This window comes from Bos taurus, chromosome 1 (assembly GCF_002263795.3).
Source record: "Bos taurus isolate L1 Dominette 01449 registration number 42190680 breed Hereford chromosome 1, ARS-UCD2.0, whole genome shotgun sequence".
Classification (NCBI taxonomy): domain Eukaryota; kingdom Metazoa; phylum Chordata; class Mammalia; order Artiodactyla; family Bovidae; genus Bos; species Bos taurus.
Genome location: NC_037328.1, coordinates 87,187,537 through 87,208,829, shown reverse-complemented (window position 1 = coordinate 87,208,829; position 21,293 = coordinate 87,187,537). Strand labels below are relative to the sequence as shown.

General features: G+C 39.1%; 1 protein-coding gene across 15 annotated transcripts in view; it reads right to left on the bottom strand.

Moving 5' to 3' along the window:
- Positions 1–21,293, bottom strand: part of PEX5L (peroxisomal biogenesis factor 5 like) — a 353,835-nt gene that overhangs the window by 173,595 nt on the left and 158,947 nt on the right. For 8 of the 15 annotated variants that reach the window (XM_005201648.5, XM_059885022.1, XM_024989950.2 and 5 more), the window contains 3 exons: positions 12,298–12,492; positions 10,687–10,813; positions 9,627–9,723 (listed from right to left, as the gene is read on the bottom strand). In XM_005201648.5, the coding sequence (XP_005201705.1) occupies positions 9,627–9,723; positions 10,687–10,813; positions 12,298–12,492 (419 nt within the window). The remainder of the gene's footprint in view (positions 1–9,626; positions 9,724–10,686; positions 10,814–12,297; positions 12,493–21,293) is intronic. The other 7 variants (XM_024989943.2, XM_059885023.1, XM_024989959.2 and 4 more) reach the window with 1 other exon arrangement.

The window sequence follows — 21,293 nt, the reverse complement described above, 5'->3', positions numbered from 1 at the left end:
TACCTCACATTTTAAAGCCATCTATTTTTCCTAAGGAAGCATAAAATAAATGCTATAAAATATAAGGAGATACTGAATATAAACAGAGGCAGTTTGCAAGCTGAGGGTAGTATACATCTAAAGGTTCTGAAACTTTTTAGCAATGCAGCAGTGTGCCCAGACATGCTGATTTAGGACTGAGAATGGAAAACAGACTAAACACACAGTCAAGAACAGCCTTCTTTTTGAACAATATATATATATATTTTACATCTAATTTCATTACGGGCAAAACTGTAATACGGAAAAACATAAATAATGCTAGTAAACTGCAGATATTTGTTAATATTTAACTAGAGGAATGATAAACAAGACAGTCACATCTGTAAGTTTGACTTGCAGCTATTTTGGTAGCACAATGGCTATAATAGCAGTTCTTAAGCTTTAGTGTGCATTAGAATCACCCACAGGTCACCTTCCATTTGCAGGGCTCCACCCCTTGGGTTTCTGAGTCAGTAGGTGTGGGGTGGGGCTATAGAATTGTCATTTCTAACAAGTTCCCAAGTGATACTGACACTGCTGGTTTAGGGACCACACTGTGAGAACTTCTGATCTAGGAACTGACATTATGTGTATGTGGGTGGAACTCTGGAGTTCACAAATATATTCTGACGTATTTCTTTCCTTCTTTGCATGGTTTTGAAAAAGGCTCTACAATTAACAGTTACCTCCTGGAAGTGCTTTGGCTTTAAAAACAGCATTTTAATTCATTTAAGCTAATTGGATTTTAGGGTATTACAGTCTCCAAAGAAGGAAAGCATTTAATTCCCCCAGCTGTCGATTGCACTGAATGATCAGCACTAGGTGAAGGGAGAGAAGAAAGAATTAAATAACTCTGAAAATAATATTATCCTTTATTCTCTTTATTCAAAATTATGACTGTGATCAAAACAGTCATATGATCAAAACAGTCAAATATGATTTGCAAATGACTGTATTTGTGGCTGTGGTTGTCCTAGCATAATTTTCTTGGCTAACATCTAAAGCCATCATTCATAGCTCCTCATACAATTGATAGATATCTTCCACCAAAACACATTTTAAAAAGGCTCAGTATCTTTCTGAAGGAATTGGAGGAGAAAAGGGATTTGCTTAACTGTAGAGAAGAAAAATATAACTAGCAGAGATTATATAACAGTCATTGAAAACAGTTTCTCTAAAGTCAGTTTCAGTTCAGTTCAGTTCAGTCGCTCAGTCGTGTCCGACTCTTTGCGACCCCATGAATAGCAGCACGCCAGGCCTCCCTGTCCATCACCAACTCCCGGAGTTCACTCAGACTCACGTCCATCGAGTCGGTGATGCCATCCAGCCATCTCATCCTCTGTCGTCCCCTTCTCCTCCTGCCCCCAGTCCCTCCCAGCATCAGAGGCTTTTCCAATGAGTCAACCCTTTGCATGAGGTGACCAAAGTACTGGAGTTTCAGCTTTAGCATCATTCCTTCCAACGAACACTCGGGACTGATCTCCTTTCGGATGGACTGGTTGGATCTCCTTGTAGTCCAAGGGACTCTTCAGAGTCTTTTCCAACACCACAGTTCAAAAGCATCAATTCTTCAGCGCTCAGCTTTCTTCACAGTTCAACTCGCACATCCATACATGACTACTGGAAAAACCATAGCCTTGACTAGGCAGACCTTTGTTGGCAAAGTAATGTCTCTGCTTTTTGCCTGGGGAGAAATCCTGGTTTACCATTTACTATTAATGGTGACCTTGGACAAATTACTTAACCTTTATAATCCTCAGTTTTTTGGGAGGGTGGGGCATGCCACTTGGTTTGTGAGATCTTGTTGTTGTTCAGTTGCTAAGTCCTGTCTGACTCCTTGCGACCCCATGGACTGCAGCATGCCAGGCTTCCCTGTCCAATCAACTCCCTGAGCTTGCTCAAACTCATGTCCATCGAGTCAGTGATGCCATCCAACCATCTCATCCTCTGTCATCTTCTCCTCCCGCCTTCAATCTTTCCCAGCATCAAGGTCTTTTCCAAAGAGTCACTTCTTTGATTCAGGTGGCCAAAGTATTGGAGCTTCAGCTTCAGCATCAGTCCTCCCAGTGAATATTTAGGACTGATTTCCTTTAGGACTGACTGGTTTGATCTCCTTGCAGTCCAAGGGACTCTCAAGAGTCTTCTCCAACACCACAGTTCAAAAGCATCAATTCACACAAAATTCAACACAAAGCTTTCTTTATGGTCCAAACTCAAATCTATACATGACTACTGGAAAAGTCATAGCCTTGATTATATGGATCTTTGTTGGTAAAGTTATGTCTCTGCTTTTTAATATGCTGTCTAGGCTCATCATAGACACTTGATGAGGAGCAAGACACTTCCAAGGAGCAAGTGTCTTTTGATTTCATGGTGGCAGTCACCATTTGCAGTGATTTTGAAATCCAAGAAAATAGTTTGTCACTGTTTCCATTGTTTCCCCATCTATATGCCATGAAGTAATGGGACTGGATGCCATGTTCTTCGATTTTTGAATGTTGAGTTTTAAGCCAGCTTTTTCACTCTTATCTTTCACCTTCATCAAGAGACTCTTTAGTTCCTCTTTGCTTTCTGCCATAAGGATGGTGTCATCTGCATATCTGAGGTTATTGATATTTCTCCTGGCAATCTTGATTCCAGATTGTGCTTCATCCAACCTGGCATTTCTCATGATGTACTCTTCATACAGGTTAAATAAGCAGGGTGAAAATATATAGCCTTGACATACTCCTTTCCCAATTTGGAACCAGTCCGTTGTTCTATGTCTGGTTCTAACTGTTGCTTCTTGGCCTTCATATAGACTTCTCAGGAGGCAGGTAAGGTGGTTTGGTATTCCTATCTCTTTAAGAATTTTCCAAAGTTTATTGTGATCCACAAGTCAAAGGCTTTGGTCAATGAGGCAGATGTTTTTCTGGAATTCTCTTGCTTTTTCTATGATCCAGCAGGTGTTGGCAATTTGATCTCTGGTTCCTCTGCCCTTTCTAAATCCAGCTTGAACTTCTGGAAGTTCTTGGTTCATGTACTGTTGAAGCCTAACTTGAAGCATTTTGAGCATTACCTTGCCTGGAGAATCCCAGGGATGGGGGAGCCTGGTGGGCTGCCGTCTATGCGGTCGCACAGAGTCGGACACGACTGAAGTGACTTAGCATAGCATAGCATTGCTAGCATGTGAGATGAGTGCAACTGTGTGGTAGTTTGAACATTCTTTGGCATTGCCTTTCATTGGAATGAAAACTGACCTTTTCCAGTCCTGTGGCCACTGCTGAGTTTTCCAAAGTTGCTGGCATATTGAGTGGAATACTTTCACAGCATCATCTTTTAGGCTTTGAAATAGCTCAGCTGGAATTCCATCACCTCCACTAGGTTTGTTTGTAGTGATGCTTCCTAAGGCCCACTTGACTTTGCACTCCACGATGTCTGGCTCTAGGTGAGTGATCACATCATCACAGTTATCTGGGTCATTAAGGTCTTTTTTGTATAGTTCTTCTGTATATTCTTGCTACATCTTCTTAATATCTTCTGCTTTTGTTAGGTCCATACGGTTTCTGTCCTTTAGTGTGCCCATCTTTGTGTGAAATGTTCCCTTGGTATCTCTAATTTTCTTGAAGAGACCTCTTGTCTTTCCCATTCTATTGTTTTCCTCTATTTCTTTGCATTGTTCACTTAGAAAGGCTTTCTTATCGTTCTTGCTATTCTTTGGGACTGTGCATTCAGATGGATATCTTTCCTTTTCTCCTTTGCATTTTGCTTCTCTTCTTTTCTCAGTTATTTGTAAGGCTTCCTCAGACAACCATTTTGCCTTCTTGCATTTGTTTTTTGGGGATGGTTTTGCTCACTGCCTCATGTACAATGTCATGAACCTCCGTCCATAGTTCTTCAGGCACTCTATCAGATCTAATCTCTTGAATCTATTTGTCACTTCCACTGTATAATCGTAAGGGATTTGACTTAGGTCATACCTGAATGGCTTAGTGGTTTTCCCTACTTACTTCAATATAAGTCTGAATTTGGCAATAAAGAGTTCATGATCTGAGCCACAGTCAGCTCCAGGTCTTGTTTTTGCTAACCGTATAGAGCTTTTCCATCTTTGGCTGCAAAGAATATAATCAATCTGATTTCAGTATTGACCATCTGGTGAGGTCCATGTATAGAGTCTTCTCTTGTGTTGTTGGAAGAGGGTGTTTGCTATGACCTGTGCATTCTCTTGGAGAAGGCGATGGCACCCCACTCAAGTACTCTTGCCTGGAAAATCCCATGGACAGAGGAGCCTGATAGGCTGCAGTGCATGGGGTCGCTAGGAGTCGGACACAACTGAGTGACTTCACTTTCACTTTTCACTTTCATGCATTGGAGAAGGAAATGGCAACCCACTCCAGTGTTCTTGCCTGGAGAATCCCAGGGGCAGGGGAGCCAGTGGGCTGCCGTCTATGGCATCGCACAGAGTCGGACACGACTGAAGCAACTTAGCAGCTTAGCAGCAGTGCATTCTCTTGGCAAAACTTGGTTAGCCTTTGCTCTGCTTCATTCTGTACTCCAAGGCCAAATGTGCCTGTTACTCCAGGTATCTCTTGACTTCCTACTTTTGTGTTCCGGTCCCCTGTGATGAGAAGGACATCTTTTTTTGGTGTTAGTTCTAGAAGGTCTTGTAGGTCATCATAGAACCGTTCAGCTTCTTCAGCATTAGTGGTTGGGGCACAGACTTGGATTACTGTGATATTGAATGGTTTGCCTTGGAAACAAACTGAGATAATCAGCATCAGTCCTTCCAATGAATATTCAGGGTTCATTTCCTTTAGGATTGACTGATTTGATCTCATTGCTGTTCAAGGGACTCTCAAGAGTCTTCTCCAGCACCACAGTTTGAAAGCATCAATTCTTTGGCGCTCAGCCTTCTTTATGGTCCAACTTTTACGTCTGTACATGACTTGGAAAAACCATAGCTTTGAATATACAGACCTTTGCTGGCGAAGTGTTATCGTTTTTCTGCTTAGGGCTTATCAGGTGTGACTTTGGAAATTCGATTAAAAAAAAAAACCTGTGTTTAGAACTCTTTTGTTTAATCTGGACTCATGATAGAACAGATCATCTAAACACTTTCTTCATTAAGATGGCTATGATATTTTTTCTAAATCAGCCAGCAGACATTTATCATTGAAAGTACAGAAAAAAGGTGTACCTTTTGTGTCAAGAGCAGATTCCCAGAGCTTTGTGCAAAGGTGGGTAGCCCATGGTTCCCGTCTGCCTCCAACCATGCAATTCTATGTTATGGACTATCAAGGCAAATCAGGACTGATTTTTAAAGAAGATGAACAGTCTATTAGCAAACACAACTAAAAATTATTTTTTGAAACTAGCTTCAAATGCTAAAGGAATAAAAATTCATCCTTTCATTTTCCCATCTTTAACCATTAGCCTCTGTTTTCAAATTTTTAAAAATGAAAAACATTTTGTTTCTCCTTTTTGTTAGCATTCCACTATATAAAAAGTATTTGTTGAGTATAAAAATTTATCCTTTCGTTTTTCCCATCTTTAACCATTAGCCTCTATTTTCAAATTTTTAAAAATGAAAAACATTTTGTTTCTCCTTTTTGTTAGCATTCCACTATATAAAAAGTATTTGTTGAGTACCTAGTATGTGTGGATTATCTACTATGAAAATGATCTTCAGCTTTCTTTCTTTTTGCCCTCCTGCTGACCTTGTCTTTCTGCCTTCTTGGTTTTGTTACTTCTTTCCATCTTCCCTTGCTTTCTTCCTCACTGGTAGCTCACTGTGTGTTGCCAGGAGGGTAAGAGGGATGATGATGTGGCTCCTGTGCTGTCTTCCAAAAAGCAAAACTATATTTATATTTATAGTGTATTATCTAATTGTTTCTACTAGATAGAAAGTTCTTCATACTTCTTCAAATCTGTCTCATCTTTTAAACTTTCCCACTGCTTCACTTATGGCTTTATGGATGGCAGACATTGTCTTCTTCATTAAATTGAAAAGGAATGGCATGGAAGCCATTAGCTTTCTAAGAGCAAGAGGTTGAGAATGAATTTGGGAGGGGAGGCACAAAAATGTGCATGGCCTCAGATCAGATGACAATCCTAATTCATCTTCAGAGTTTCTGGAAGAAAGTGATATTTTTTAAAACCACTTAACCCTATAAACCAAGTAATAATCAGGGCTTGCATTGAGAAGGGAAATCGATGGTCTGTGAGTTCGCTCAGGTAGAGAAGTCTGATGTGGCTGATAAGAGGTGACGTGTGATGAAGAACAAGGGCTTTAGAAGCTGATGGGTTTGATTTGAGTGCTGGCTCCTCTCCATCTTAGCTGTGTCACCTTGGGAAAACTACTTCTGTTCTCTGAGATGCATTGCTCATTAATGGAGAAAATGTTAATTCTAAAGATTATTGTAAACATTTAAAATAGTATATTAGGACTATCTTATATTACTATTAGTATGCCTTTCCTTTTTCACTACTCCTTCAAAAATTTAGAAAACATATCTGCACTTTTAAAGTTTAAATTGTTCTGGTTTGGGACACTGCCAACTTGATGGAATTATGACAATGTGGAAGGAAGCATTTGCTGCCAAAATCAGCAGAATCAGAGTGATTCTGTTCACTCTGATTCAAATACCGAGTCAGGATTATGACTCAATATTTGAGAGCCTGGCTGCCTCACCTTCTCGTGTAGTCCAGCTTAGGTTAAGAAGAGCCTATCTTGGAGCTGTCCTTCCAGTGCCCATACTTGAAAAAGAAATTTGTAAAGCATCACTCTTTGGTGGAAGTTGGTTCTTTTTTTTTTTTTTTGCCTTACCACTATCTCAACTCCTTCATGGAAAAAGCTAATTTTATATCATTAAAAAGCTAATTTTATATTATTGAAGAATTTCTTCAATTCTTCAAAAATTTAAAATTTTTTCAGATATCATAATTTCTTTAAATGGTTAGCTGCAGGGAATACAAATTACACAGTTTGCACAATATCAAGAAACTTTATTCTTCAATATACAGAGATTATAGAATTTATTGTAATCTCCTGTCACTCTGATTAGTGTATTCAAAGCATTATTTGAAAGAGACTAGTCTATGCTTTTCTTTCTCCATATTTTGAAAAGAAAATGGAATAACATAAGAATTCTTCTCATTGTTAGCTTTCATTCTCTTTTGATTTTGAAATATGATTTTTAAGCAAGGCTTTTAAATAGCTCCTCACCTGTTGAACTAAGATTATTTATGTTGGCTTGAGAGAAAATACATTTCCTTGATTTTCCTGTGAACCATCTGAGTGTTAGTGCAGCATTAACAAAATTTTGATGAGCTGAAATTTTTTACTTGAATAGTTTGCAAGTCAGTTTTAAGTCAAATTTTCATACTGCTTCATCATCTTATTTAAGTAAAGAGATCATATATTTAAGAGCAGTATGCTTCTAAGAGTAAAAACACCTTTCTGTTTTTTTATTACAGGTAGATAAGTCAGTCTATTTTCTTGCTGTTCCATTTGAGTGACTTAATATTTTAAATGATTAAATCCCAAATTCATGAAATTTTCCTAATTTAACCATAGGCTGGAATTACAACTAGGAGGTTATAAATTTGCTTAGTTAAGGCAAATCTTGTTAAGTAAACATGCAGCATTAAAAAAAATAATTTAAAGGACAAATGCTTTACAAACAATTGGTAACCTTCTAAAAGGATTCACTATGATTTATCCTGAGATTTATGCCTATCTCAGGGCAATTAACATTATGTTTTGGAGAACAATGTTGGGACTCTCATACGAAATTTCCAAAGCATATTGTGTTTGCTTAAAGGCACACCAGTGGGTAAGTGGACAATGTGGTGGGATGAAATCAGACAACCAGCAGGGGAGTAGCAGTCACTGGAATAATAAGACGAGTGCATTGTGGGTCTCCATGGCAACCGAGGACCCCAGCTGATCCTCCGGCCCTCCAGCTACCCGTGGAATAGCCCACCTATGCCAGGTCTCATCCTGCTGCAGAAGTAAGTGTTCTCTTGCCACATTAAACTGTTCCAAGGATTCCAGTTTATGAAACAGCACCAATTACTTTACCTGAATCTAAATCTCTAATGCACTTATCAAGAAATGTTTCTCTAATAAATGTTATCAATTTGCTTTTTTGAAAGTTACATTTAAATGAACAAAGATAAGAACATGGTACCTTTACAATTCATTAAGCTTCCCAGGGTTATTGGTTGTGAAAGTTAGCTGACTTGTTTTCCTGCCAAGTTCCGGGAGCAGTAATGCCCACCTCTCTCTTGTAGGGTTGCTGTTAATGACTTACAACTGTTTCCGGATGCCTTGCATTTTCTATCTGTGTCCTCCTTCTCTTGGCTACTAACTGGCTGTGAGTGCACTGACAATTTTCTTAGTCTCAGTGTGCTTTAGTTTCCCCCTTTATAAAATGGGGGTAATAAATAAACTTACATCATCGAGTCATTTGTTAGGATCAAAAGAGCTAATTAATATATATTAGAAGGCCTTCTCATAGCCTCAATAATATTTGCTATTATCATGGTTATCCCTTTACTCACTTCAGATGAAGTATCTCCTCTCTTAGTTTCAGTATCTTATCTAATAAACTCAGGAGAATTTCTTTTGCTCATTTCATCCTACTTATTTCCACAGAGATTATAGATGTGTGAATGTGGATACATTTCTTAAGAGATCTTTGTGGTTTTAGATCAAGGCTGTATACCCTTGTAAAGTGTTTGAGCAAACGAAAAGATTGAGATTGACTTGGGTTTTCTTGGCACAGCCTTAACCATAGGAGGTAACTAGTCATAGCCAAGTCAGTTACACTGAAGTCGAGGGTCAAATAGTGGACAGACAGGTCTGGTTTACTTATACGAGGGATTAGTTGGGAGCCCCAGTGAAAGGATTTTGACTCTACTAAGACTCTTTAGAGACAAAGTAAGGCTAAAAATAATTCACAGGATTATTTGAGTATTAGGTGTAACATCGGGTTGGCTAAAACATTCGTTTCAGTTTTCCTGTAGGATGTTATGGAAAAACCAGAACAAACTTTTTGGCCAATCCAATATGTGAAAAGCACATAGTGGAGTCCCTAATACTTAGTAGGTACTCACAAATGGTAGCTCTTTGTATTATCATGATTGTTCATACTACACTTAGTAATTTCTTAGCATCACATTTATTTTAATGTGATGGTCAGAATCCTGATGTGTAAATATTTTGTCCCACAGGGCATAGATGTGAATGAATGTTCAAAATGTACTTTCCTCTTCTTTGTGTCTGTTATATAAACAATGCTAATACTGGAGTAGAACAGATTTTGTATTGAAAAATAAGGAACAGTAAATGGTAGAACAAGGAAAAAGTGCTAAGTAGTAAGTTCACTGACACATTTTCCAGCCAAATCTATCTATCTTTCTACCTACCTACCTACCCACCTACCTATTTATCAATCATCTGTTATTTTAAGCATTGAGATAGCTACTGAGTAAGAAAGCAAATGAAATACAAAATACAGAAAAAAAAACTTCAAATTTTTTGGTTAAAATTTAAATAAAATATTTATGACATAAATGATCTATTAGAAAAGATAGGTGCATTGAGGAATTGGATTTGTTACCTGTGTTGGAGGCACTAATTCCAGCTCCGAAGCTGACTCAGAGTTCAAGGCGCTTTTCCCACCGCTCAGTTCTGGCTGAGATCTGTGTTCTGAAGACCTATACGGGGCACATGAAGGAAGTTAATGTATATCGAGAAGCAAATTCAGCTAGAAAGTCAGCCGAAAAACCTGGCTAATTTGGATCACCAAGAACCTTGGTAACAAAGCTCTCATCAGACTTTTACTTGGATGTTTCCATTATAAGGACCACTTTTGGAATACCAGTGGCTGCAATGCGCTAGGTGTTATTGTCTGTGATTGATTTAGACTTCAGTGATGTGCAAAAGGCAAATAAATGCAATACCATTTTTGTTGCAGAAAGTTCTGCCTCATCAAAAAAGTATTGGCTTTTTGGGGGGAGGGAGCTTCTCACAAAGTGTATTAGTAAGATTGAATCTTTATATAGAATTTGAAATGTCATATAAGTGGAGATGTGTGAAGGGCAACAGACCGAAATATGTTGCCCTTCAGGAAGTTTTAAAGACATGGTAAGATTTAGGCAGCCAGTTTTTGTCATGGGCATCCATAGATTATTATTAGTTCATTTTCTGACAGTGATGATTCATAAAGTCAGAACAGGCTACCTGTTTAACTAGAAACACTTAATTTAACTATAACTCATTTAATGGGATCTTCCTGACTCAGGGATACAACCTGGGTCTCCTGCATTGGCAGGCAGATTCTTTACCATCTGAACCACCAGGGAAGCCCCCATTTAATATACACATATATGAAATATACCTGTGTACCTATTTTGAAAGATCAGTTACACATTCAGAAAATTATTAACAAATATTGAAAAATATTGAGTATTGAATTATGAAACTGCCAAAATCCTTATTGGCTGAATTTTTGACAACTCAGATGAAATAATTTAATTTTAGAAGTCACAATAATTAACATTGATAAACAGGGGCTTATAAATGGCACCAAGAATCTGGACTGACTTAGCTCATTGGCTATTTCAATACAGGTGTACATGACACATAAATGGTTATTTTCTGATATTAAAATATCTCACCATAAAAGTTCTTTTGATCCAGTTCTGGATGAGCTTGATTTTCTCTCTGCCATGGGATGCCCCTTGCTATTTCGATCTCCATGAAACTTAACATCATCCCATTTTTCCAGTTGTGTTTGAATGTCTGCTAAGGAGACAGGAAGGTGGTGAGGGGAACAGGGGGAGAAAACGAGGTGGAGAGAGAACAGAGATTGGTTAAGACTGAGAAGTCTTATACAAGTGAACTTTACCCTTCAACCCAGCCCTCCCCTAAAACTTAAGGGCCTGGCAAACAGGAACTCCCATTATCCAACCCCGGTGACTCTGAGACTTATTTCTCACTACTCTACCATTCTTGAGTACTGTGACAATATTTGTATTTGCTTGAAAAAGCATCTTGGTCTATTTGTGCTTCTGCGTATCAGGAAAGCCCTGCCCTTTCCTCCTTACTCTCTCTGATCCATATTTTTCATCTGACAAATTCTTCCTTATCCTTCAAGACTGCTATCACAGTGCTTCCTATAACATACGTTCTATAAACTCCTGGCTGGGTGAGGGGCTTTATGAAGGTGCTAATATGCAGTAACTAACCCAGGCTTTTCTTTATTGCAGCACATAGTACATACATACTTTATTGTAATCATTTAATCATTTTTCTATCTCTCCACGAGACTGTAAATTTACTAAGGAGCAGAAAGCTTATATTATTTATCTTTGTATTCCCAGCACATAGTATAGAACACAACAGGTATCCAGAAAAATGTTTATTGAACAAATGGATAAATTAATTCATAAGCATCTAATAGGTATATAACACAGTGCTAAGTGATTTTATATATCTCCTTTAACCTTCATGACTTTATGGATAAGTTACTAATATGCTCATTTATGGATATTTACTCACCATGTCTCCCTTGACTTTCTGAAATTCTTGCCACCTTTCTTTCTCTTAAGAAAAAGAGCTTAATTGACTGGTTCCATGAGTCAAGGTTAAGACCTCCTTTCTCAGGAAAATGTGCAGTGGAGAGAAGTATGGACTTTGAAGTTAATTAGAGCTTGGCTCAAATTCCAGCTCTTCTTCATACTAACTGGGATCTTGGGCAAATTCTTTAAATTTGAAAACCTGGTTCCTCACTCATTTCAAAGAGTTGTGATGAGTTAATGGGATAATATATGTAAATGATGTAGCACAGTCCTGGACATTGTAAGTCACCAATAAATGGTAGCTAACATTATTGTATTGCAATATTTCCATGTATGCTGCATTTTACTGTTCCATCTGGCTATTCCTAGACCTTGGGTTAGAGTTTTCTCTTTCTAGACTCTCTTCCTCTCTAGACTGAATGGTCCTCGAGAGCAAGATTTGTATCTTATTTTCATTGTAACTCCAGTGCCTAGTATGGTGTCTGCCATCTGTCAAAAACTCGATACACATGGGTTGTATAAGTAAACATATAAATCCACACCAGTTGCACAAAGTTGAACTCCCCAACTGCTGTTTAATCTAAGCACAAAGTGCATCCTGCCCAGTTTTCTACATAGACATCAACTTTTCTACTGCTTTGCCCATGGTTTTCACGTCATCTGTAGAATGGCTTTGTATCAAGGCTGCAAACACAGCTATTGCCTTACTTAAGTCTAAGGATGCTGTCTCCGAGCCTCGGAGAGCCTGGCCTCTCTGCTCAGCATCTGCACTGATGAGGTCAGACCCATCAGCCTTTTTCTTGAGGGATGAGGTTTTTGATGAGGCCTCCAACTTCTTGGCTTTGCTTTGGGTTTGAGAGACAGGTTCACTCAAGTCAAGGAGATCTAAGCCTGTAGTCAGTACTGTAAGAGAGAGAAGACATTAAGATAAGCTCACTCACTGCTCTGAAATTCTTTTTTAAAAATAAGCTTCAGTTCGGTGCAGAAGGATTTTGCGTTTGCACTATAGGTTAGAAGCACCGAATTAAGTTAGCTCACCATTGATTTATCAAGACGGTTTGCATTTAGACTGGGAAGCTTGCTGCATGTTCTCCTTTATTTGGCATGGTAGAAATTTGCAGAATAAGACTTAGACCAGTCACACCAGTGATGAAGGTCTGAATGGAATTAAAATGATAAAATTGAATCTGAGTTCAGGTACTATTTACTTGATTGCTTTGCTTTATTTATAAAGTGGTATATTTTAGAGTGAAGTTTTTTCCCAGCATAGAGTCAATGTATTATATTCTGAGAGGTGCTTGCAGAACAGTGATGAGGAAGATTTGGTAAAGTTTCTAAATGTCTTCATATTTTAATTTCAAACTACTAAAGTATCTAGGGTATAAATGAATGTTGCTAATCATCTTTTATTTAATTAAGCAGTTTAATCAGAAAACGGCCTGATGTTTGGGCTCACACTAGAGAGGTATTTCATAATCCATAGTTGATGAATAGGTACACATGGTAATGCCTTTGCTGCTTAATATGCAAATTTAAATTTCAATGTAACAAACCATAAAATGGTTACACTTTTACTTCCCAGCAGGTTGATTACATTGTGTTAAATACTCTAATGAAGGCAGAAATAATAATTTGTTCAAATGCAAACTAGGCAAATGAGAATTAAAAAGGCAAGCTATGTAACTTTTCATTCTTTCTCTTCAAGTGCAAGTAACTGCTGTTTGACTAGCTCATTGTGAGAAATGGAAAATTCCTATTAGAAAAGGTTCCTCCAGCTCTACTTCTCTTTTAGCCCCAGCATCCCAGAGACTGGCTTCTGAACTGGCCTGATGGCTTCCTGACCTAGGATCTCTTTACTGGCTAGCTTAGAAAAGCCACCAAAGTGACAGGGACACTCCTTATGCTAACTCTTTCCAGCACTGTCTATAACAACCTCTGCACAGTTCCTTCTCCTCTTTGATCTCTTGGATTTTTCTCTTGGTAAGAAATGGATCTTTGTTGACATCTCAATACTCTTCCATCTATTTCCCCCTTGCATTCAATGCAGGGTCAGGGATTAATTTAGTTCACAACCAGGATTTCTTTAGTACTGAAGTGTTCTCATGAGCTAGCCATCATATGGGATCCTTAGGATAGGATGTAAAACTTTCTATAATCTTGCTTTCTGATTTCAAGTATAAATCACAATGGTTGGGTGTTAATGGTAAAGTGGAAAGACCTGACTCTGCCACTGCCTAGCTATGTGACTTAGAGTAAGTTTATTGACATCTCTGAGTTTCAATGTCCTCACTTAAAAAATGCAGAATTAAGTCTCTGCATCAGATATGATATGACAATTAAATTATCTAATTTATAAATCAAATGTGTAAAGTACCCAACATACTGCAGGTATTCAATAAATATTATTTCCATTCTTTGGTGGCCAATTTGTGATGCTTTTCTTTCCTTTTCCTTTATCTCCTGTTTCCCCCACTCCCCACTGACAGAAACAGGAAAACACCCCTGGGAATAAAATGGCAGATGAGACAGGCTATTGGCTCTGCAGAAGATGCTATGAAGTAAATTTATCATAAAATGGCCTGAAAGTGTCATCTCATGTGAGCTTATCTTGTCCCAGTCTTCCTGAGATAGGAGTCCCTTTCCAGAGTAAGATGCTCTGAGCCATGCAGGAGTGTTCTGGCTGGCTCGGTGTCTAAAAGTTAAGCACGGCAAGCAGCCAGCATAGGCTCGGATGCCACACATTTCATATCTTTTGAATGTTTAAATAGAAAATTCTAGGCCACTGTTAATGTTGGCGGGGATTCTAGGCCCACTGTGATTTCCTTATAACAGAAGGAAGGAAGTGAATAACAGTCTCTGAAATGCCATATATGCCTTTTTACTAATTGCACAAACAAGAATTAGTCACTTTCTCCTACACTTCTTTTAGAAGAAAATTACATAGGACTTGTCTGCTTGTAGATAGGAAGTACAGTTGTTACAGAATAATAACTGATGAGTATTAATTTAACTCTATCTGTTTCTCACCATTCAGAATAAATGAATTACTCAAAGACTGAATTGTGAATTCAAACTTGGCTCAGTAACATTCTTTTCCCCTCCAAGCTGTCCTCAGCACTTCCTGTGTTTGTTCTGAGGTCTCTGTTTCTTTGTTCTTTTCCCAGCAAATGTGAAACAACTGCTCGGCACACACAAAAGGCTTTATTTGTTCCTCAGTTGATGAAGGGGGTGCCTTGGAAGTTGAATGGCAAGCTTGAAGCAGAGAGAGTCCCTGAGGAACACAGTTTCAAAACCACAAAAGGATGTGTGCAGCCTTCCACTTTCTGAAGAAAGACAAATCTCATGTTAGCGTGGGAGTATGTGAGTATGTGTGTGTATGTGTGTGGTGTGCACTTTAGTTAAGACAAAAATAAAGGGTGTCAGATGTCACTGTTCCATATGGGCTTCATAGATAGCACACCTTGGTATGGAAGGGGGTGTCTGCTCTACTAATTTTCTCAATCTGATTTTGAATATTCTCTTAGGCACATGAAGGTTTGTGTTCCAGAATTTGTGTTTAAATTAAAATAATCACCTGATATATTGTGGAAGTGAAATTGTGTGTGTGTGTGTGTGTGTGAGAGAGAGAGAGAGACAAGGGGGAGAGAGAGAGTGAGAGATAGGGGGAGAGTGAGTGAACAATAGTGGGAGAGAGAAAGAGAGTGAGAGAGGGAGAGAGTGAGAGATGGGGAGAGAGAGTGATGGAGAGAGACAGTGAGAAATAGGGAGAGAGAGAATGAGAGATGGAGAGAGAGGTGGGGAGAGAGAGAGAGAGGGAGAGAGTGAGAGACAGGCAGAGAGAGTGAGAGATAGAAGGGGAGAGAGAGAGACAGGAGGAGAGAGAGACAGGAGGAGAGAGAGAGAGGGAGAGAGAGAGGGAGAGAGATGGAGACTAAGAGATGGTGGTGGTGGAGGGTGGAGAGAGAAGGAAACAGTGACTTGAAGGTGCTATGCTGTTGGCTTCAGAGATGGAATATGGGGCCACAGGCCAAGGAATACGAGGTACCATCTAGAAGCTGGAAAAGGCAAGGGAGTGAATTCTCCTTTAGAGCCTCCAGAAAGAATAGAACTATCCTGATACCTTGATTTTAGGATAGCTGATTTCCAGAATTCAGATCAGATCAGTCGCTCAGTCGTGTCCGACTCTTTGCGACCCCATGAATCGCAACACACCAGGCCTCCCTGTCCATCACCAACTCCCAGAGTTCACTCAGACTCACGTCCATCGAGTCAGTGATGCCATCCAGCCATCTCATCCTCTGTCGTCCCCTTCTCCTCTTGCCCCCAATCCCTCCCAGCATCAGAGTCTTTTCCAGTGAGTCAACTCTTCACATGAGGTAGCCAAAGTACTGGAGTTTCAGCTTTAGCATCATTCCTTCCAAAGAAATCCCAGGGCTGATCTCCTTCCGAATGGACTGGTTGGATCTCCTTGCAGTCCAAGGGACTCTCAAGAGTTTTCTCCAACACCACAGTTCAAAAGCATCAATTCTTTGGCGCTCAGCCTTCTTCACAGTCCAACTCTCACATCCATACATGACCACTGGAAAAACCATAGCCTTGACTAGACGAACCTTTGTTGGCAAAGTAATGTCTCTGGTTTTGAATATGCTATCTAGGTTGGTCATAACTTTCCTTCCAAGGAAGCGTCTTTTACTTTCATGGCTGCAGTCACCATCTGCAGTGATTTTGGAGCCCAGAAAAATAAAGTCTGACACTGTTTCCACTGTTTCCCCATCTATTTCCCATGAAGTGATGGGACTGGATGCCATGATCTTCGTTTTCTGAATGTTGAGCTTTAAGCCAACTTTTTCACTCTCCACTTTGACTTTCATCAAGAGGCTTTTGAGTTCCTCTTTACTTTCTGCCATAAGGGTGGTGTCATCTGCATATCTGAGGTTATTGATGTTTCTCCCAGCAATCTTGATTCCAGCTTGTGTTTCTTCCAGTCCAGCATTTCTCATGATGTACTCTGCATATAAGTTAAATAAACAGGTGACAATATTCAGCCTTGACATACTCCTTTTCCTATTTGGAACCAGTCTTTTGTTCCACGTCCAGTTCTAACTGTTGCTTCCTGACCTGCATACAAATTTCTCAAGAGGCAGATCAGGTGGTCTGGTAGTCCCATCTCTTTCAGAATTTTCCACAGTTTATTGTGATCCACACAGTCAAAGGCTTTGGCATAGTCAATAAAGCAGAAATACATATTTTTCTGGAACTCTCTTGCTTTTTCCATGATCCAGCAGATGTTGGCAATTTGATCTCTGGTTCCTCTGCCTTTTCTAAAATCAGCTTGAACATCAGGAAGTTCACGGTTCACATATTGCTGAAGCCTGGCTTGGAGAATTTTGAGCATTACTTTGCTAGCATGTGAGATGAGTGCAATTGTGCAGTAGTTTGAGTATTCTTTGGCATTGCCTTTCTTTGGGATTGGAATGAAAACTGACCTTTTCCAGTCCTGTGGCCGCTGCTGAGTTTTCCAAATTTGCTGGCATATTGAGTTCAGCACTTTCACAGCATCATCTTTCAGGATTTGGAATAGCTCAACTGGAATTCCATCACCTCCACTAGCTTTGTTCGTAGTGATGCTTTCTAAGGCCCACTTGACTTCACATTCCAGGATGTCTGGCTCTAGGTGAGTGATCACACCATCGTGATTATCTGGGTCATGAAGATCTTTTTTGTACAGTTCTTCTGTGTATTCTTGCCATCTCTTCCAGAATTACAGGATAATAAGTTTGTGTTGTTTTAAGCCACTGAATTTGTAGCAGTTTGTTACAGCAATAATAGGAAACTAATACAAGCTGGTAGATCAGTGGTCCATACAGGATTCAAACACAGTTCCATCATCCCCAAGCCCATGCTCTTCACCACTCTCTAGACTTTATGTGAACTTGGAGGCAATGTGCTGACTCCACTGATGTGGCTTTGATTGGTTTTTGTTTAGCTAGCAATTATTTGCCAGTTTGGGTAGTCTGAGGGCATAAATAGTTGGCAATCTCAAAAACTTTTTTGTTGGATAACTTAATTCCATTGGGTGGAATTTCCTAAAGTTAGAAGACATAATATATTATACAAGTTTTGTTTCCATCTATCTCAAGGACACTTGATTGAAAATCACAACCTATTGAACTGGAAGGCTCCTACAGGGCACTGAAGATGTTTATGAATACAAGATTACTTGGGCCCTGGGAGGTGAGGCTGCTTAGAACAGTTTGGGCAAAATAGCACCTATTATGAAGCACTGATTTGATACTTTAATGGGAAGTCCAAGGGTATTAACACCGCTACTGTATAATGAGCCTAGATTTTTAGTGACTTTCTCTAAAGGAATAAACCTACAGGGAGTGGTCAGAGAGGACCGACTGTGGAAAGCCTTGATTGGGGCAGTCACAGAATGTGTCACAAGGAGCTGAAGCGTTTTCTGTTCTGATCTGTAAGTTACTTTGGCATTTTAGAAAACATGGGGTTACTTAATATAATGCTGACAAAGCAAACTCCTTTAGGAAGGATTTTGCTAGTGATGTCAAATAGATAAACTGGACTTAAATAATCAACCAACTCTTGCCTTTTAATTGGAATACATAATTAAAGCTACTTCCCAAATTTCTAAGTTCTGTAAAGAGGCATGCCACTGGGTTCATGGCTATTCGGGCTTTATATATGTGTATTTGGGAGACTTCCCAGTCCAGTGGTTAAGACTTTGTGCTCCTAATGCAAGGGGTGTGGGGGGCTAGACCCTGCATGCTGCAACTAAGACCCAGTGCAGCCAAATTAAATAAATAGTTTAAAGAAATGTTTTTTGAAAAATTACACTAATTTTGCTATTAAGATATTTAATTAGGTGGCTGTGATGGCATTGTGAACTTTGTTAAGGATATTTTTCCTGCATATGTAGTGATCTACTCTTTGATATACAGGTCCCTTACCAAGGAGTAATATTAGTTTTTAAGCTATGATATCTCTTCTGTAGTAATATTTCTTCTATAGTAACTGTCCATATAATAGCTCAAGATTATAGATAATTTTTTCTGGTTATGTAGATTGATAAATGCAAACAAAGGACCCCTGTTCTTCTTGCTCTTTAGAAAAGAGCTTTTCCTGTACTTTGACATATATCTAATTTGGGGGGAGATTATAGGATAAGAATTTATTTGCAAGTTTTATAGTAATTACTTAGAATATAATTATCATCTTAAAAATATCTGTTTTCCAGTCACTTTCAGAGCATTTGATATATGCATTGGTGTATAATATATATTTATTTGCCATTTAAAAATCAAGAATATTAGTAATCATGGCCTACCTACAATTTACCAGCTGAGCCACAAGGGAAACCCCCAGGTTGGCTTAAAACTCAACATTCAGAAAACTAAGATCATAGCATCTGGTCCCATAACTTCATGGCAAATAGATGGGGAAACAATGGAAATAGGGAGAGACTTTATTTTCTTGGACTCCAAAATCACTGCAGATGGTGACTGCTGCTGTGAAATTAAAAGATGCTTGCTCCTTGGTAGAAAAGCTATGACCAACCTAGACAGCATATTAAAAAGCAGAGACATTACTTTGCTAACAAAGGTCCATCTAGTCAAGGCTGTGGGTTTTCCAGTAGTCATGTATGGATGTGAGAGTTGGACTATAAAGAAAGCTGAGCACCAAAGAATTGATGCTTTTGAACTGTGGTGTTGGAGAAGAATCTTAAGAGTCCCTTGGACAGAAAGGAGATCCAACCAGTCAATCCTACAGGAAATTAGTCCTGAATATTCATTGGAAGGACTGATGCTGAAGTTGAAACTCCAATACTTTGGCCACCTGATGCGAAGAACTGACTCATTTGAAAAGACCCTGATGCTGGGAAAGATTGAAGTTGGGAGGAGAAGGGGATGACAGAGGATGAGATGGTTGGATGGTATCACCGATGCGATGGACATGAGTTTGGGTAAGCTCCGGGAGTTGGTGATGGACAGGGAAGCCTGGTGTGCTGCTGTCCATGGGGTTGCAGAGAGTCAGACATGACTGAGCGACTGAACTGAACAGAACCTACCATTTAAGGAACAGTTTGAGAGGGCCAAGGACTTAGCTGTCTAACTAGATTACAAATGAGTTGAGTAAAAGACAGTTTAGGAAGTTAGGCACCCAATTGGAATGGAAAACGTCCTTATTTGATCAACTTGAAGTTATCATCATTGGATGACAGAAGTTAATCCTAATATAGAAACAATCAGAAAGTAAAAACAAAAATGAAATACACAGGAACAAAATTATTATCTATAACTTTCATAAGGTAGAAGATGGATATGTTCTTTTAGAGTCAGAGAGAAAAAAAAAAACCTGTCATTTGACCTTTGGAAGAGGTAATTCATATATTGTTTATTCTGTGTTATTTTATACAAGAACTATATTCCTTATATATTTAAGGAGTGTCAAGATGGTGGCACACTGGATTTATTTTTCACTGGAAGAAAATGCCAAGTATAAAACCTACCTCTCATCTTAATACAGTTCTTCTTAATATGGTTCTTCAAATTTCTCTTTGATTGACTTAGTACAACTTGCAGCAGGTTTCCCCCATATTTTACTACAAGATTGTCTACTATCCATTCATTAAATGTAAATACATACATAATGTTTGGAATGTGATAGACAATGTTCACTGTCCGTCCTGATTTTGCAATGTAATTTCATACTATTCTATAAAATGATGATGTTCCATTTAAAATGACTATTTATTAAAAATGTGGACAGAAAATGATAATTGTACCTTTTGGCCAGAAACTTTAGCTATAAAATTATCATACCACATTAGTATTCTTTCCAAGGTGTTTGTATGCTAAAACTTTTCCTTTTTAAAAAAATGTATAATAATGTGAATTGTGTTGCATATTAAGATATAAACTGCAGGTTTGTAATAATTTAAAAAAGAACTATGATCCTTAGGGACTGACAAAAATATAGGGTTTCTGCCTTGAAATATATTTTTAAGATTAAAAAACATACTCTCAAGGAAAGTCTTCCTTAAGGATGAAAATCTGTGTGACCCAGACGCACTGAGTGCTAAGGCTAAGAAATGAAAAACCTACAGTCTCAACATACATTTCCGAACCTCTTACTTTGGAGGGTCTTATGGATCAAATCGGAGAAGGCAATGGCACCCCACTCCAGTACTCTTGCCTGGAAAATCCCATGGATGGAGGAGCCTGGTAGGCTGCAGTCCATGGGGTCGCTAGGAGTTGGATATGACTGAGCGACTTCACTTTCACTTTTCACTTTCATGCATTGGAGAAGGAAATGGCAACCCACTCCAGTATTCTTGCCTGGAGAATCCCAAGGACGGGGGAGCCTGGTGGGCTGCCGTCTATGGGGTCGCACAGAGTCAGATACAACTGAAGCGACTTAGCAGCAGCAGCAGCATGGATCAAATTTTGTCCCCCCAAAACTCATATGTTGAAGTTTTCACCCCTGGTACCTCAGAATGTAACTTTATTTGGAAATAGGGTCATTGGAGGTGTGATTAGTTGAGTCAGATTGGAGGAGGGTGGGTCCCTAATAAAGAGAGGGCTTTCCTGATAGCTCAGCTGGTAAAGAATCTGCCTGCAATGCAGGAGACCCTGGTTTGATTCCTGGGTCGGGAAGATCTGCTGGAGAAGGGATAGGCTACCCAC